General features: G+C 36.4%; 1 protein-coding gene across 3 annotated transcripts in view; it reads left to right on the forward strand.

Moving 5' to 3' along the window:
* Nucleotides 1-6,758: 6,758 nt before the first annotated feature.
* SLC13A1 (solute carrier family 13 member 1) overlaps nt 6,759-20,225 on the forward strand; it is a 96,795-nt gene continuing 83,328 nt past the window's right edge. For all 3 annotated transcript variants that reach the window (XM_003921035.4, XM_074379137.1, XM_010343571.3), the window contains exon 1: nt 6,759-6,881. In XM_003921035.4, the coding sequence (XP_003921084.1) occupies nt 6,783-6,881 (99 nt within the window). In that variant the 5' untranslated portion in view covers nt 6,759-6,782. The remainder of the gene's footprint in view (nt 6,882-20,225) is intronic.

Raw genomic sequence — 20,225 nt, forward strand, 5'->3', positions numbered from 1 at the left:
TAAAAATATCTGTATTTGGGTCCATTTTAGTAGCCTCATTTCTTTTAAAACCTCCTGGAGATCAAACTATTCACTACCATCATTTGTTTATCCAGGACAAAAGTATAAATTAAGCTGTGTCCCCATGGCCTGTCAATTGATGTGGTTTAACTATACAGTGATACAAGTGGAGAAGAAGATATTGTTCTAAAAAATGTATCTTTTATAATCAATGATAAGAAAAATGAATAAAAATGTAAGCATAAAGGACTTGTCAGAGTACATCTTGGTGTGTTTCTTCATCAGTCTGAAAGGCACACATTTTCTTTAAGCACTGAATTTTCTTCATAAGCAACCATTTTGAACCAAAAGTCATCAACCTCACATAATAAAAGAAGCCAAATGGTAAAGAACAGTGAATGCTGTAGCTATACCAACGGAAGATTGCTGTGAGAGGGCAGCCTGGCTAACTTCCTATATTCACGTTAATGACGTATTGTCAGCTAGTCTATGCTTAGGTTAAAAAAAAAAAATTGCCGAGAAGATGGGTCAGCCTGACAGGAAGCTGGATCATGTCAATGCCATTTACTGCACTTAAAATAAATTCACCAGGCCGGGCGCAGTGGCTCAAGCCTGTAATCCCAGCACTTTGGGAGGCCGAGGTGGGTGGATCACGAGGTCGAGAGATTGAGACCATCCTGGTCAACATGGTGAAACCCTGTCTCTACTAAAAATACAAAAAACTAGCTGGGCGTGGTGGTGCGTGCCTGTAATCCCAGCTACTTAGGAGGCTGAGGCAGGAGAATTGCCTGAGCCCAGGAGGCGGAGGTTGCGGTGAGCCGAGATCGCGCCATTGCACTCCAGCCTGGGTAACAAGAGCGAAACTCCGTCTCAAAAAATATATATATAAAAATAAAATAAAAATAAAATAAATAAATTCACCATAAGAACTATGTTAACACTTTATCTTTTCATTGCTATCAGGAATGGAAGATGTTCCAAAGAGACAATGTTTTGGTGATAAAAATGTTAGGAGAAATATCAGGGTTTATTTTTTCTTTCTGAAGGAGAAAAAATGAACATATTTGGCCATGAGCAACAGTAAATTTGTAGTAGAACAGAGGTGACCAGGGAAAAACATTTACCTCATTAATTTCTTTAAACTTGATTCTTTTGTCTAGCTATATTCAAAAACAGTTTCTGACTGGCTAGTCTGAGTTCCATGGAAGCCTTCTGACTTGATAGGAGGAGTGGACACTTGGATCAGCTGGGATTACAGGGCATTTCTACATGATCAACCTTTCAATAGATTTTCCATTCTATGAGTCCTAGAATCACAGCAGTCACCATCCAAATGCTGACTTAATAAATGCCATATCCAGGAGTCCTGGATTCACCTCTGAATATGCTAAACATTTTCAAAAGGATTACAATCCAATCACCTATGTCAAGACATGACTATGACACCAAGTGGCTGGGCAGGGGAGGGAGACACGAACAGGAAACGGAGTGGAGCAAACAGTGTTATAGACATTTGAGAGTAACTTCACTAAAGTTCCCTTTTCTAATAGTATGTTAAGTGTCCTGGAATGTCCTTTCTTCTCTTCCCTTCTTCTCTCCATTTCCAGCTCCCTGAATTTTCCTCTTTCGCCTCCCAGAGAACCCAAAATTAAAATGTGGTAAGGCTCAGCCAAGAGAAAATTATTCCTCCCCACCCTGATGGAGGGTGTGGCCAGTGTTGTCCTGGCTTCAGAGCCGACATATTCTGACAGGTACTATTATTGCTAGAGGGAGGTCTTTCTCTTCAGGAATTGACTTTCCTTTGCAGTTCATGAGCATTCAGATCTTCACCTTGTTAGACACATTCAATCTTCATCTATTCAGTCAGTTATTTACTTCATTACACTAGAAGCATAATTGTTGAAATTGTGGTAAATAATAAATGATGTTCATTTAAGTTTTTAGGGACTTGTGTATAAATCTACAGTCTCTAGGATAGATTATTCTACCCTATCTAGTTATTTTATCTTTTATCTTAGGAAATGAAAGTAAAAATTGATACAGTTAATTGATATCAACCTAGAAATTTCACTACATTTATAATCTACATGCTTTCCTTTCATCAAGAACACTCAACATCTTAAGGAATACACAGGTGAGCATAAAAAGAAAAAACAATAAAAAGTGCTAATGTAAATGACTGCAGGATGCTACTCAGGAAAAAAATCATCTTAGTTTTAACAGTATCTAAAATGTTTGAAGATTCAGCTCACAAACGGCACTCAAAGAGTACACCCTTCATAGTACAGTGCTTGTAAGTTATGCAATTTATGAAGGTAGCCAGAGTCTACAATTAGGGGAAAACTGTAAGTGAGTTTTTGAATTAAGGTCTAGTTAAGAACAAATGAATGTTGGGAGAAAATCTGGCCTATGTTTTTTGACCAATAATCTCAACAATAGCAATTGATTAAACCTGATGTGTGCTTTGAACTCTAAAAACCTTAGGAGTGAAAATAGAAACACATAATTGAAGCAAATGCACTGTGTTTTTAAATACAAATGCACCTGGCTGTTTTCACCAGCATAAAGTGTATACTGAGTATATACACTTTTTCATCTAAGTGTATATATGTATGGGTACACTTGCAGTGGGGCAAATATTTTCCATTGAAAAGCTATATCTCATTGCAAACCTAAATACTCTATTGACAAACTGCTTGGGTTAACCATAGTATATAAGCAAGGAAGCTAATTGGTTTCCATTTATCTATACTCATAGGTAAGTTTAAAGAAACTATTCTTTGAGTATTTACTTGTACCTAACACTTTTCTAGCAGCATAAGTGATGCAAAGGAAATAGTCTGTACTTCCCTGTACTCGAAAAATTAATAATCTTACAGAGGAGTTAAGAGTTACATGCATTATCAAAATAACATCAGTAAATAACATCAGTCTATTTATAGGCCACGGTATGTCTTACAGATACTGTCTATGGTTTTCAAACTTAAGTGCATTAAAAATTACTCAGGGTGCCAATGAAACATGAAGGTTTTGAAACCACATTTAGATCCAAAAGGGCAGGGAATCTGCATTTTTGTCAATCACCCAATATTATTTGAATACAATTGGCCCAAGGAGCACCCTGGGTGTGTGCATGGAAAGTCATGGATCAGGGATTTGGGCAAGCACTGGGATTATTAGGATGGATTTGAGATGAATCTACAAGGTCAAACTTCAACAATAGGTGGCATTTAAAACAGAGATGGCAACCATATTCTTGGAAGAAGGAAAGGTTTGAAGAACACAGATTAGGAGTTAACATTGTAAACATAAACATAAGCATAAGACGGGGACAACCGGAAGGTAGGCCTGAGAGAAGCATGTGGGACAGCTGCATAAAAACTAGTTCCATTCTACTGGCTGACAGTTCATTCTAATGATAGTTTCTTTTGCAGTGCAGAAGCTCTTTGGTTTAATAGATTCCATTTGTCTTTTGGCTTTTGTTGCCATTGCATTTGGTGTTTTAGTCATGAAGTCCTTGCCCATGCCTATGTCCTGAATGGTATTGCCTAGGTTTTCTTCTAGGATTTTTATGGTGTTAGGTCTTATGTTTAAATCTTTAATCCATCTGGAGTTAACTTCTGTGGGACACAGATAAAGCTGGAAACCATCATTCTCAGCCAACTGACACAAGAACAGAAAACCAAACACCACATGTTCTCACCCATAAGTAGGTGTTGAACAATGAGAACACATGGACACAGAGAGGGGAACTTCACACACTGGGGCCTGTCGGGAAGTAGGAGACTAGGCGAAGGATAGAAGGGGGTAGGGGCCTAGGGGAGGGATAGCATTAGGAGAAATACCAAATGTAGATGACGGGGTGATGGATGCAGCAAACCACCAGGGCATGTGTATACCTACGTAACAAACCTGCACATTCTACACATGTAACTCAGAATTTAAAGTATAATAATAATAATAATAATAACTAGTTTCCACTCCTTTCATGTTGGTTAGACAATGCAAGCATCTTGAACAATCTGACTTCTTTAACATCAGTAAGGAACCCTTTATTTCCTCTGTGCTTGAACCTGAGTTTCACATAATTTATAACCATTCACAAGGCTCAATGGCAAACCACAGAACTACAGGCCCTAAACTAACCAAACCAGTTATCTCCATACAAATTCTCGACTTGAAGATTTAGTGCTTAGTGCCAAATGAATAGTCATGGTGGTAAACCTCAAATGTAGTACAAGAAGCATTGCCTTAGGAGTCAGAAAGAACTGGATTCAAATAAATGGGTTTGCCATTTAGTACCTGGGATATTTTCCTTTACTTCTTTGAATTTTAGTTTTCAAATCTATAAAATATAAATAATAATAACATGTACATATAATTTGTATCAAGTGTGAGGTGGTAAATGTAAAGTCTCTGGCACATAGGATATAACTCTAACAGTACAATGAACAGTATTTGTGTTTTTTTTTTTTTTTTTTTTTTTTTTTTAGTAAACATGTTTCTGAATTAAGGGCTAGTTGAAGCTTAAGAACAAAAGAATGTTGGGAGAAAAACATGTTTCTGTAAAAAACATGTTTTAAATGAACAGATTCAATTATGTAATGGTGTGATTCAGTTTAGAAAAAACATAACATAATTATGATGTAGTAAGATTTATGATTTTATGTACAAAGAAGAGGTGAAATTTGACAACTGTGACTAATTTGTCCTAGGCATGCAACTAGTTAAAATGTGATGTGATTTGAAGGGTACCTTAAAATATGTATCCAAGGGTCCCAAAAGTCTCCCTTAGAATTTCATTCACCAGTGACTCTTAGAGACATGCGGCTCACATCAGTCATTCAAGTTTAGTGTAAATTATTTTATGAGATTTTTGTTCGTTCTATGACTGTAAAGAGAAAATCACTGTGGAATAAGAGGTTGGCGAAGGTAAGGAGAAAGTGAGGCCTTTTTGTACTAATGAACACCCACAGAAGATTCAGCTGGCTAGAGCCTAGACCCTAAGAATGGGGTCCTGGAGCCTTCCTTTGGTGAGAAACGAGAACCTGAAGAGAGAAAATAGGGCACAGTAAGGAGGGATTGACAAATGTCAAATGCTTTTCCCTCAGCCTCTGTCTCGTTTAAGTTCCCTGCACATAGGCTCTCATTTCCTTTAAATGTCACACAAATGCCTTTTCATTTTTTGGTGTCATCTCACAGAGTAAAATCCTCTAAGATGAGAAAGTGAGGTTCAAATCACCTCACCAGGTAGCTGAAGGACATCTGAGAGCAGAAATGGTTTCTTCAAAAAGTAGTAGTAAAAAAAGCATGAAATAGAACTGTACAGGGTGTTAATGGAAAAAATAAGTACTACAACTGGCTTGAGTAAATCAGTTTCTTTAATTTTTTTAACACTATATAGTATTGTTACCTATTTATTATCACTTACCATTTATTACTTAATATCACTTGTAATTATCCTGTCTTTCATAATTCAAGATATAATAAGACTTTCTGGTTTGAAAACTTTTTTTTCTGTTTACTATTCTGATTTCCCTGAATATCCATAATAGGTCTTCAGAAATTTAAATTTTTTACAGGAAAAAAATGCCTTCTCATTTACATTAATATGGTGAGTACTGGGGAAAGAATTGCTTTCCTTAATGGAAAAAGAATGCAGAGTTATATTAGTATGAAATTAGAAATAAGACCTAAATGCTAACTATAGAATACATAAGAGTAAGGCTATTATGTCAAGAGAAATTGACTCTAAATTCTAGTAGGTCTGGGAATGTGTTTTGTTTATATCTAAAGCTAGGTAGTAGTTGCTAATTTGAGGTTTACTGGATCATCAATTTATAACAATGTGAAACAAACCAGGGTCCCCATCCCTGAGGATTTTCAAAATACATCCTCAATGTCACTGTTGGAACAGTCTCCATCTTCACATGTGCTCATGTGCACACACACACACATATACCACTTGAATGGTCCTAATCACTTATCTCTATGCAGATTCCCTGATAATTATGTAGTCTGTGTCCGCACAACAGATTCAAGTCAAGCCCGTGAATGTCTTAAAGTGGAGGGTTTATATAACACTTTATGGCTATTTTGGTTTCCTATCAAAAGAGACAAGAGGGTCTAAGAAATACACAGAACTTTGCTTTTAAACAATGGGGACATTTGCTATAAATTTGGTAGAAGGTCATTGCAATACATTGTCCAAGAGGACCCTTAGAAATCCATCTCTAACCAAAAAGTTTCCCTTTCACACTGCCATACACTGAAATTCCAACTATTGGAGTTTCTATTTCAACGTACACTCTGAAGACATACTTCCTCAGAAAGGGCCATGGAGGCTGCCTGTGGAGACTCACTCACGGCACCGTGACAGTGTGGTAACTACTCCAGGCAGGGAGTCTGGAAGTTAGAGGACATCAAAAGGGGTGGGAGTGCCTCACTGTGAACAAACGACCAGCTTCATGGTTTGGCCTTCTCCAAGGCTTGTCTGGTCCGTATTTCAGTGAACGTGATCAAAGAAAGCAGGGAACGAAGTTTTTTCTTGAAAAATCGGAGGAGTGAATGGTCTTTGATTTCTCATGAACACTCTTCAGCTTATGTCTTTGTGTTAATTGTGAGAGTAAAACAATAAAAAACAAGATTTAATTTTAACTTATGTTGGTCAGTCTAGGGCAGTGAGTGCAGGTGATGGGGCTGGAAAAATATTAATCCAAGTTGGTTATTTAACATCTGCCTTACTTGGTGGAGGGCACTATTGAAGCCACCTGCTCAGAGCAATGAAATTCTTCAGTTACATTTTGGTTTATCGCCGGTTTCTCCTTGTGGTTTTCGCCGTGTTGGTTCTACTGCCCCTGCCCATCGTCCTCCGCACCAAGGTGAGTGAACCTGGAGAACAGACTGGTAGATTTCCTGACTTATTTAGTTGTCCTTTATTAAATTTTCTGCTGTTTAACTTCCTGGCTCAGAGCTGAATGAGTGTTGATACTTAATGCCTAAAGTCAGGATGGCTGTACATGACGTTTTGTCCATGTTCTCCCTTTTTAATAATTAACATTGGTTGATTCTTAGTATGATTAAGCATAATTAAATAGAATATTCAATCAGAACTGTTATCTGCCTATCAACTAGAAGAGAGGAAGAACAAAAGAAGCACAACCCTTGAGACTGCAGTTCGAGTTGTCATTCTCCAGGGAGCATTGCAGGGCTAATGCAATCCCTTCGTTCCCCTGAGAATAGGCAGGGAAGCAATTGCTGGGGACAGAGGTAGAAGAACAAGGGAAATCCTAGGTCCAGCACAGACTAATTTACTTGTCAGCTGTGTGGCTTGGTCACAGAACTTCCTGGAAATTTAGTTTCCTCCTGGTAAAAGAAAGCATGGAGTAATTTTCCTTGGTGAATCAGAAAATCTGATAAATCACGTACCATGTTCTGATCATTTCAGGTTTTCTTTCATTGGGGTGTATTGTAAGCATCTTTTGGTTTGCTTTTTATGAGTAGTCAGTCTATTATGTCCAGAACAGTAAGCTCAAGCATGTTTAATTTCTTGGTAAAATGATTTGAATCAGCAAGCATTTAATGAGCACCTTCTCTGTGCCAGGCACAAATGTCACTTGGTAGTAAGAGGACAGGCTTTGGAACCAGATTCTCTGTTTCGGGTCCCAGATTTACCACTTACAAACGGTGTCACCTTGGCATGTTATTTAATGTCTCTGTGCTTTTGTTTTCTCATATGAAAGATGGGGATATAGCAGGCTTGTCATGAGAATGAACAAACACTGGAGCAGTGCCAGTCCCCCTGGATGTGTTGACTCCACAGGTGGGGCAAGTCCCACCACTCCATTATGCACAGTCCCTCCTCTTAGTGGAAAAGAAGTCTGCTGACGCTCTCCTCTAACAAGTACTGATCAAGGTTACACTAGTCTGGGTTAGAATAGAATCATATTAACTATAATATGGTAGCCTTATCAGCCTCTGTCAGAAGTCTTTGCCAGTGATCTTGGGATCTCTGAAGGGAATTCATGTGAGTTAATGAAGTCCTCTTGGACACTGTCAAGGCCTCCTGTATCTGCAAAACTGGAGAAGGGGTTGGCCCCTGGTGCGGAGTCTGTGGATTGTCTCCCACCAGGTACAATCTTCCAGCTGCAGCATCCTTGGCTGGTTCTTTGTGCTGAGGTCTCACAGTGCTACGTGAAGGGAGGGGAAAATCTCCCTACCACTTTGGGTCCAAAATTCTTCTAAGCTCTCAAATTCTTACAGCATTTTTAAATAATAATAATAAAGGGAACTAGTCAGCTGCTTTTGGCTTTGTTGGTTTTGTTTTTCAAATTCTGTGTGACTAACCCTTCCCTTCCCACCTTGCCATTCCTACCTCAGCTACTTGCAAGGTCTCCTATATGAATCTCTGGCAGCCACATCAGATGACAAATTCCAGCACAGACACAGGGCTCTATTCTGAATTCTCACTCCACCTCCCTGCCAAGGACTTCATCTAAGACACATCATGACCTTCACTTTCCAAGTCTCCTGATCCCATGAGTCCTCTAGATTTGGCTGAATCCTATCAGGAACATATCCTGGTTCCTACCTAGAGCCCTGCTATATTTTAATATTTTTGAGTCAGTCTCAGCATAGGTTCTAAAATAGGAAATTAAACTAGTCAAGACAAATTTAGGTCATGACTACGTGTCATCTATGCTGCTCTTTTGACATATAAATGCATGACAATTTGATTATCCTCCATAATTTTCAGAGAAATGAATATAAACTCTTTGAAAAATAAAAGGAGTAAATAAATCAAAAGCAATCATTTCAGCACATGATTCGCTAACTGGGAAGTGTATTATCTTTAAGAAATGCAGCCATTGGTTATTTTTCCCAAGGTGCTATGACAAATGTACATTAGGTCTATGCAGGAACCAGGTGCCTGGTACCAAATTGCATCTGGTGAACTAGGTTCCTCTTTCCTTTCCTTCTAATCAATTCATTTGTTAAAACTCAATTATTGTTAATGGAGAATTTATTCCTAGTACAATAACATGATTTTATTTTTTGGCTACTTTAAACATATATTTAATTATTCAATCAACTGCTAATTAAACTGAAAGAATATTATTTTAACTGTTGCTTACAATGAAAGCAAAATCTTTTTTCAAAGAATGTAGGTCTTTGGAGGGCATAAAATTTAGGAGAAGCTTACTTTAACATAAATGCAAGTCAATTTACTGTTACTTTTTAGGTTACCAAACTGGAGAAGCCTATGCTTCTAAAGACACAATATTAGCTTAACTAAAACCTTCAATGGAAACAAAAATCCAAGTTTGTCTTTCAAAACCACAATAAATCTCCAGAATGTAGAACCAACAAACAATGAATAATTGACTGATTTCTTTCTGTTATTTCCTACTGGTTACTGAAGTTGTTCAATAGACTGGCCTTAACTTCTGTCTTAATTCCAACTAAAGTCAAAAAAGTGTCATGACTGAAGACAGACCCTAAGTGGTTTTTCAATGTATTATTAACAGGGAAGGAGAATAGACTGATTTGAAGAGCATTCTTCTGTTTCAGGCATTCTTCCAGCTGCTTTCCCCAAATTATTTTATTTAACTTCCATCACAAACCAGTAAACAAGTACATATGTGCTTCTTATTTTACATTTGAGGGAATTGAATCTTAGGGACATGTAACTCACCAAAGGCTACCTATATGCTCTAGAAAGTACATTTGAGCTTGGGTCCTGTCAGAATTCAGAATTCATGCTTTAACAGTGGTTTAATCTTTTGTATGTTTTTGAAGATTTACTCTCTCATGGCTTGTTAATCATTTATCAACAACGTAGGCATTTCTGTTCACGAAAATGCTTTAGACAGGGCAAACAGAAGAATTTTGTTTTAATCGTTTCCTCAATTGACCTCATGCTACTCACATCATTAAGGTAGAAAGTTGCAGTGATTCTAACCACTGAAGATAGCCTTGTGAGAGAGAACTGAAGCAGTGGACTGCTCTCATAGGGATGTCATTTGCTGGGTGTCCCAGAGCCCCAGCTATTTAAGCCGGTCAGTCATCTTGTCAGGATATGATGCCCCTTTTCTTCGTATTTGGGTACAAACTAGAAATAGAGAAAAAACCAGAAAAGTAGCTTGCAAAAATCTGGCTACACAGATTTTTCCAACCAACTTCTGTCTGACTCTAGAGCCAATGATGTTAATCACGACGAATATCTGTGTCTTTATAGCTTCCATGGTCATAATAAATATATTCATAGTACCTTGGTGTGAATCTCACTTTGCTAATGAAATCCTGTTTTCTTGCTGATTCATACTAAGCATCAGAAATTCTTTTTGTCTTCTAAGCATAATGGTAATCTCAGTCCTTACTCAATTAGTAGTTAATGATCAGTAAACAAGTCTGGAGTATAATTGCTTTTTATTTGAATGAAATAATCACACTGAGTTTTTCTCATTTTTGGAGAAAAATTTCTTTAAACATTTCCAGTTAAAATCTTGTTAAAACTGGCCTGGTCTATCTGCCATAGTTCCAGTAATATTCTCTGTGCAACTTTGTTCTTTTTTGACTATTTTGTTAATTTTTACTCTTTTCAGCAGTCAATACTATTTCCTTACTTATTTTTCCAGTTATTGGCTTTTCTTTGTATTTCTATTTGTAAAACAAAAAAGATAAAAAGAAGGCCAGATTTGTTTGAGAGTAAGAGGAGGAAATCAAACAATGCATTATATTTGCAGAGTGCAATTCTTCAAGGCATACCTATTCTGTCTAGCTTACTCATTAATTAGGACCCATTTTTAGGATCAGGAGACAAGGAAACAACTACACAGGTATTGAGCAGAATTTCTTAGTTGATGAGTTGTAAAACCAAGACCAAATTTCAATTCTTTCTCCAGAAAATATTTTTGATTTCTCCAGAAAATGTTTTATATTCTAACTTTGAAAGTCACGATATATTCACTTGAAGCATCATGAATTTCAAAGTGAGAATAGAAATAATAATAAATGAAATGATACATAATGAGAGACTTATGGTGCTAGAGCTAAAAATAAAATAAACAGATGGAAGAAATATAATGATTCTAAGGGAATATAAACTTAAAAAGTGAAGCATCCCCTAGAAGGAGGAAGTGGTAAGTTAAGAAGTCTGTCAAAGAAAATCAAAATGAGTGGGAGAGAATTTCAAAAGTCTATAAGTAAAGGAAGAGGAGGAGAGAAATTCCAAGAAAACAGAAATAAGTTTTAAAAGGCTAAATAAAATAATTAAATATATTAATGGAAAAATTGATACTGTTTTAAATGTTGGCATAAAATATTTCAGAGATTTAAGATAAAGAAGAAAATGCTCTAAAGTCCAAGTAAGTGCATATTTTAGATATCAAAGAGTCCAGAAATGATGAAGATCAAGGAAAAAGAATAGAAATCATACTAACAGTAATGTAGTTCAACAAAGCCAGAAAATCCAATTTTGATAATATATTTTTATTTCACAAATATTGCACAAGAACTTTCCAAGCCCAAAGTGTTATGCCAGATGAACTGTGTGATATAGGCAGAAGTTTAATGTTTCTCTCTTTAAGTAGCTTGCAGAATTGCTGGAAGGTCATTATATAGTATGACAAACATGAATGGCAAAAGAAGATTGTATGTAAACGCATGCCAAATAATTTAAATAAATCATTTGTGCTATGAAATCATAATTAAAAAGTGGATAAATCACTCATGAGTGGAGGACTCATCATCCTCCAGCCCCTCTGTTCCACTAACCACAGGCAGTCCCACTTTGCCCACAACCTGCTACTCTGTCTGTTTTCTTTACGTCAGAGAATGCCACTATCCTTCACTCCATTCACAGGTTTGAAAGCTGTGTATCATTTCAGATGCTTCAAATATCTACAAGCCCTCATCACTCAGATGGGGTTGCATCTCCTTAATCTAAATCCTCCTAAATACCCCCTCTCAACCTCATCTCCTCCCTTTCCTTTCCTGCTGGCACTGCTTTCCTTGAAGCCGTCTTTATCCCTTTCTTTCATAGACCATTTGATTTTTTTTTTTTTTTCCCGAGATGGAGTTTCGCTCTTGTTACCCAGGCTGGAGTGCAATGGCACGATCTCGGCTCACCGCAACCTCTGCCTCCTGGGTTCAGGCAATTCTCCTGCCTCAGCCTCCTGAGTAGCTGGGATTACAGGCACGCGCCACCATGCCCAGCTAATTTTTTATATTTTTAGTAGAGACGGGGTTTCACCATGTTGACCAGGATGGTCTCGATCTCTCAACCTCGTGATCCACCCACCTCGGCCTCCCAAAGTGCTGGGATTACAGGCTTGAGCCACCGCGCCCGGCCGACCATTTGATTTTTATACACCTTCCACTAAAGTCTCCTAACAGAGTACTATTTTTTAAATGCCAACGTCCTAGTGTTAAAAAAAAAATCAAAATTCTTCAATGGCTCTCTTTTGCCTATAACAGAAAAATATCCAAACAAAAGATGGTTACCTTGATGGATATTTATGACTTTTCATTTATTTGTCCCAAATGCCGCCCACCAAATCCTCTAATATCTATCTCCCACATTTGCATTTTTCACTTTAACAGTACCTCACCATTTACAGTTTCTAGAAGGCCTGTGATTATTCTTACCTCTCTGCCTCCACACATGCTGTAGCCTCCTCCTGGAATTCCCTCTCCTCCTGCTCATCTTCTTGGGAAGGATGTCTCAGTCTGTGATGTAGGATCATCCTTGATGCTCTCATCGCATCATGGATACATTGGACTCCATTACAGTATGTGTTCCATTTTACTTTATCTTTGTCTCTCCCTCTAGACTGTAAATATCTCAAGAACTTGGAGCATAGTGTTTAAATTTCTGTCTCCTCCAGCACCAAATCCAATGCCTGTCACATAGTAGATAGTTAATAACTGTGTTGAGAAGATGGATGAACTTACATGGCAGAAGGATGTAAGACTTTGGACCTGGTAGAAAAGAGAGATGAAGGAGAAAGTGGTTGATGAAAGGAAGGAATTTCAGGAGTGAAAATAATGAGGAAAGGACAGAACAAAAAGCATGTATGTGTAATCAGAGGCTGTCTCTTACACAAAGCTCTTTCTTCCTCTCATAAGATGTTTTATATCTTGTTTGGTAACAATAATAAATGTGAATGCTCACTATGAGCCTCATAGAGACAATTAAAAATAGTCAATACCATCCCCGTTTTACAAATTAACAGAGTCTCAGAGAGGTCAAAAAATGTACTCAAAGTCATACAGTCCACAAAGTGGGCAAGAGAATTTAAATACAAATCTGTCTGACTTCCAAGCGCGTGATGTCACTGCTTCTTTAATGATATTTATATCCGATCTTTAAAAGCTGTGCTCATATTGCCTTACGTCATTGCTCCTGCATTTACAATCACAAAAGCACATGTTAAGGTGATGGCTCTCTCAGACTGGATCGCATAATAACCTCTACCCATGATGAGCAGATAGTATGTGGAAGAAATAATTGGTTGCTTTAGACTGCTGAGATTTTGGAACTTTTGCCACAGCATAGCTTATCCTGTCCTGATTTACATAGCATATTATGAAACATTCCCCAAGTGACTCAGACATGCTACCCTCTGGCTCATTTTCTTATCTATAAAATGAACAAGGCTCTTTTTAAAAAGTTCCAAATGTTGTCTATGGATAAGCTTCCCCCAGATTCACCTGAGATACTTGGGTAAAATTACAAACTCTGAATATGAAGTGTAGGATGCTACACGTTGAACAAACTCCCCAGGTGATTCTGAAGCAGGTAGTTCATGGATTGCGCTTTGATCATATCCTAATGTATAGTCAGGGAGAACTAATGATTTCTGTAATTTTTTCTAGTTTCACTGTGTACCGAGTATGAAAACAGTGCCTTTCAGATGCTGGTTAGGTGTGGAGGTTGTGTGGAAAGGAGGAACTAAAAGTTTTCCAATAGCTGGTGTAGTGGGCTATCAAGTGGCTTTCTCTGCTATCCATTTTGACTACAAACTAAAAAAAAAAAAAAAAAAAAAAAAAAGAAATGCAATTATTTCTCCTTGACTTTGTACTTGATCTTATTTTCACTCACCATTTTCCAAAATGAGGATATTTTAAAGCACTTTAAACTTTGCAATTAATATATGTTGAGTCTTAAGAAATCACTGCTGCAATAGGGGTAGGAATATCAAAAACCACACAAAGGCCTTCACAGGCTCTGTCAAATAATAATGGTGTTTTTCTTGTAGCACACGGATTTAGAACACATGATTTTTCTCCTTTTTTAATTGCTTTGTGTTCTCTTTAGAAAATCAATTGCAGAGACTGAGATCTGTGATTGGTTCTGCTTTTCCCACACTGTGCTGAGAAGAGATCGTACCCATATACGTACTAATTCATCAGCCAAATTACTCCCTAATATCAGTCAGTATGTCATTTAAATAGGCAGAAGAGATGGAAAAAACTATATTTTAAAGCCAAATTTATATTCTAATTCCATGTGGGGCTATAATTTAAAAGAGAACCAAGGTGGTTTTTAAATATAATCGGTCCCATTTTCTAAAATTACATAATAGTCAGAACTTTGTGAGGAGGAAAAAGTCATTATCCAAATTGCCTAGTCATAGCTTTCTTTGCCTTTTCACCCCTTCAGCAAGTGCCCTAGCTGTGCACTTGAGGTGGTTAAGACAAGATACGACTGTGATATTGTTAACTGGGGACCGGGTAAGTGGGAATGCTTGTGATGGAGGGATTCACCTATGCACGTAGACATTTTCATTTCGATGCTCTTTGTTGGCAAGAGAGAAGAGGACTGCAGGGAAATGGTAAACAAATTCACCCACAGGTGTCAAAATCTCCGGTGCCAGGCAAGTAAGGGAGAACAGAGAAAAGGAACAAGGCAAAGAGAAATAATTTCCTATGCTAAGGAGCTTTATGCCTAAGACACAGATTTGGTGTTTTATAAGATACAGTATATGAATACAAATAATATTAGAAAGAACACAAAGAAGAACCTTATTCACTCAACATGTATTACTGAGCATATACTGTATGCCAAATACTGCTTTAAATGTTGGGAACAGTGTAGTACATTTAAAAAATATATACTGTCAAGGAATTTATATGTGGACAAATCTCAACTCTACCACATGCTAGCAATATGATCGTTGAAACTTAGTTCAGCATGGAATGACAACATCTACCCCATAGAATTTTGGCAAGGGTTAAATAGAATGTCACATAGAGTGCCAAGTGTTGCATCTGACACATGATAAGTATTCATGAATATTACTTGCCCCTCCTACAGTCAAAAGTCAGAAAACAGATTTATCTGTCTACTTGGCAAATATTTTCACATCTTAAATAATTTTTTCTATATATTAAGTTTATGATCTACAGTCTAGATGGTGTTTTAGACAATTAGAATCCTTCCTTCCCAAGCTCTTGCTCCACTGGAAACACAAAGCAAAAAAAGATCTCCGTAGATCAGAATGAGTCAGAAAAGCAAACAAGTGGCATGAAGATGAGAAACCTGTGGTTTAAAGCACTCCCGTGCCATTCAGGGGCCAGAGCCAGGTTCAATGCCAGAAACTAAGGGCTGGAAAGTGGTTTTCTTGAGAAAGACAGCAACCACTTCTTCAGCTTTGAAGCTGTGAAAGACAGAAAGAGCTGGATTGACCACTGGCTATGGTGGCTCACAGGAAGCAAACACTGCTTAGCTTTCCAGCCAAGACCTCACTCATACTACCTGACTCAACTAGATGACTGGATCCATGTTATCCTGGCAAGAAAAAAACTCTAGCGTGTCAAAATAAGACTCATGTGAATCAGGAACTAGGAACTAGCTGGAATCAGCTGTAAACTGCTAGATTAGGAACAATGAGGATAGAAAAAGAAAACACAAGAATAAAACTAACACTCCGAATAAATTTGAAAACAAAATTTCAAAATGCAGTAAGACACTTGAGAAAGACTGACAAAATCAACTCAGAAGAAATAAAAATAATAGGGAAATCAACAAGTTAGGTAAGGAAAATTCCAAAAAAAAGAGAAACAAATTATTTTTCAATATACAAAGCAAGAACAGGAGAGTATAAAATAAAACTAGTTATATATCCTGGAATTTTGTAACTGAGGCTCCTGCATGGTCCTAGTTAAGCAGCTTCCCCAGGGGCAACTTCTCCTTTTTCATTTGGTTCATGTCAAAGATGAGTCTTAGACACTGTCTAATGCTCAACAGCTTCTCCTTTTTCATTTGACTCATGTCAAAGATGAGACTTTGATGTCATCTAATGCTCAACAGCTTATTCTAATGCTCAACAGCTTATTCCGACTTTTCCAAGATGAAGATGAAGAGCAGGCCAGTGGCATGGGCCAGATGCAGTCAGATGACTGACTGACCAGGAGGGTCTCAGAATTTAAAGGACTCTTCCCCCTTTCTTATACTTGTGTTCAACCTAGGTGAGTTACCAGGTGTTTCTTTCATAAGGGAGTTTAAACAATTCTTGAAAGAGTAAGTCTTTTTTATATATGAAAGTTGCATCTGAGGTAGCCTTGTCTCCTGGAAATCCCCAGGCCAAGCTGAAAAATCCCCAGGCTGGTTGGAAATCCCTAAGCCAGACTGCATCATATTGTGAAGTGACACTTAGTGTTAGCCCTACTATGTGGCATACTGCTAAGTGACATGTAGTGCCAGCAAGATGGCTGAGTAAGCCTTATGACTATTATTAATCTTATATCCAGGGTGTGTCTCTTATAGTATACTACAAGATGAAATAAACTTTAAACTGAGTATCCTTGAAGATATAATCAGTGAACTGAGAAAGAATACTAGGAATTTACCTAAAATATCAGATAGAATATAAAAGGATATTTTAAGTGATAATCATTTGGAGAGCCAATTTAGAGCCCCAACATAAGTATAAAAGACATTACTGAAAATGAGAGACTATAAGAGAAGTCATATTCAAAGTATAATTACTGAATTCTCTAGAATTTTTTAAAAAATGAGCTCTCAAATGCATTTGTAAGTAAAAATAATTTAATTAGATATTAGTCTATATTTAGGCACATCATGAATGAGATTTTAGATTTAAAAGAAGGTAAATTTTTGAAAGCTACCAAATAGAGAAGAAAAAAAATCTCCAAAAGGATAACAATTAGATAAATTTTTTCATCTCAACAATAGTGAAAACATCTAAGAAATATGTAACAGACCTTTCTAAAATATTATAAAAGAAATTTAATAGATACCTAAAGGAATAAAGAAGTTCATAGACAAAATACTTAAAGCTATATCATACTCTATAGATTCTGTGTAATTTGAGTAAAAATCTGAACAAATTTTTCACAACTTGAGATTGTGATTTTAAAATTCAAAAGAAAGAATAAAAGCCTAACACTATTAAGGCAACTTGAAAAACATATATGATGAGGAAGTTGTCATACAGATTGTTAACCTTATTGGAAAATTAGAAATACTAAAAGATCATGATAATTCTGCAAGAAATGATTTTTAGAAGGCAGCAGTGGGAGAGGGGAGGACAAATTAAAGAGACCAGAAGCATGTGTGTCTGCATATGAGAACTTCAGCATAGAACACATGTAGCAACATGAATTAGTAGGCAAAAGACATGCTCATTCAATTTAAAAAGCATGGCACTTTGGTTATTCATTTTGAGAAAAATGTATATTAAATTTCTATACAAAAAAATTAAAGCTCTATGCTTGAAAAAAATTTAATCTTAGAAAAAAAGAAAATATATAACATAGATTTTTAATAAAATATTGTAAAAAATGAAACAACAGAAAAGAGTTTAAAATCACTGCATTAAAATTAAAATCCTCTTGTCAATTAAAAATACAATAAAGCAAATTTCATAGACAAGCCAGAGACTAAGAAAAATGTTTACAAATACATAGCTTATAGAGAAATAATATTAAGAATCTAAAAGTAACCCCACAAATCCATGAGATAAAAGAAGTAAATAACCAAACAGAAAAATGAAGGAGAACTACACATATGTAATTTGCAGAAGAGAAACAATTATGTTCCATAACTGTGAAAAATACTTCACTAGTATTCAAGAAAATGCAAATTAAATAAGAAGAACTTTTCATATCATCAGATTGTCAAATCAATAAATTAATCCCATATACCAAGTCTGCTGAAATGGAATTTCTGAACATTGCTGGTGTCGATATAAACTAGTAGAACCATCTTGGATAGCCTCTTAGTCCATTTTCATACTGCGATAAAGAACTGCCTGAGACTGTGTAATTTATAAAGGATTGAGGTTTAAATGACTCACAGTGCAGCATGGCTGGGAAGCCTCAGGAAACTTACAATAACGATGGAAGGGGAATTGAGGCACCTTCTTCATAAGGCAGCAGGAAGAAGTGCCCAGTTAAGGCGGGAGAGCCCCTTAGAAAACCATCAGATCTCATGAGAACTCACTCATTATCATAAGGACAGCATGTAGGAAACTGCTCCCCTGATTCAATTACCTCTGCAGGGTTTCTTCCTTGACATGTGGGTATTATGGAATTACAATTCAAGATGAGAGTCAGGTGAGGACATAAAGGCTACCCATGTCAGATAGCAAATGGGCAATATCTAGTAAAGTTCAAGTAAACTCCTTCTTATTTGAAATTCTGATACTAGTTTTCTCCACTAGCTTAGAAAATCTCTTTTCCACAGACATGCACATGGACATAGGTACAAAGATGACCATAGTCTTATAAGAGTGAAAAATTGGAGAAAAATCCAAACAAACATCAGTAAAAAAGCAGACAAGTAAATGGGAAAATATTAATAAAAAGGATTACTATATTCATTTAAAATGAAGTGATAATAGGTCTACATGTATCGACATGAATGGATTTGAAGTACATAAAATGTTGAGTGAAAGTGACATATAGAGTAAACCTTATTTAATTTAAAACAACATGTTATTACTGTATTAATGTCTCTATGTCGTATAATCACCAAAACATGAATGGAAAGGATACAAACCACAATCTAGACAGTGGCTAACTTTGGGAATGGTGGAGGAGAAGGAAATGAGGGAGCGGTCTTTAACTTTAACATCAGTCTTTACCGTATATGGAATGTTTTATTTGTTTAAAAATAACTTAAATGTAGCAAGTGTCAACATTTGTTAAACATGGTAAGGTGTACAAATATGTTTGCTATACATTTTTACTATATTCTAAGTATTTTATAATTTTGAAAATGCTTTTAAAGAATACACTGCTAAAAAGCTTCTAATACATATGTTTTTTAATGTAAGGGAGTAGGAACTGCCCATGCTATAACAACTTCATGTCTCTGTTAGTGTGAGGGAAGCTTATAATAGGAAAGGCAAAACTAGTATGAATGAGCCAAGGAGGTGCAATGTATACACACAGAGCAGGTATCCAGGGTTAAGTGACATGACATTTCATATGGTCTAATGGAATTCCACCTGGTTTCTACACAACTGTCTCTGTCTGGCTAGGTGTGACTTGTTTGCTGAACTTCTTGATGTAACTTTTGGAAGTGGTAAGAAATATAAAGATTTTTGAGCAGAGAAGTAGAAGTTTTGAGGAAGTCTTCTGGACTTTTTTCCCCCTCTTTTCTTTTTTTATTTTGAGAAGGAATAATGATTTTTTAAAAATTGTAAGGTCAGTGATATTGGTAACTGTAAATCATTATCTCATTCTGTATTTTCCTTCAGAATAAATAAACAAGGTAAAAGTACAGATTATTTTTGTTGCTATGGTTCAGTTTAAAAATTCGTAATACTAAAATACTTCAGAACAAAATATAATTAAAACTTTTACTTGTTATGGTTGCAGAGTAAGTTTTAATAAAGATATATGTATCAGTGACTTCAGCAGACTTTGGGGGTAGGTTGAGGTGGAGGAAGGATTCATACTCTTAACTGACAACTAATCTTTTATTGCTGTTTTATCATTTTTCTCTTAAGGAAGTGGTAGTGATTGTGTATAATGGTGGTAAATAATTTGTGGTAGTTTTGTTTCTTAGGAGTAGGAGGTCTGTTAAGAAGGTGAAGAAAAAGAGGAAAGAGAAAAAAATTGGAAGAAATTTACAGGAGACTAAGATAATATAGCTTAAAATACTGGGTCACTCTATGAATTTCTAAAGACAAAATGAAGCTATTTTATTTTCTGTCTCAAAGCCAGTCCTAAAATCAAATATCTAGGATCTC

Source organism: Saimiri boliviensis, chromosome 10 (genome assembly GCF_048565385.1).
Source record: "Saimiri boliviensis isolate mSaiBol1 chromosome 10, mSaiBol1.pri, whole genome shotgun sequence".
NCBI lineage: Eukaryota > Metazoa > Chordata > Mammalia > Primates > Cebidae > Saimiri > Saimiri boliviensis.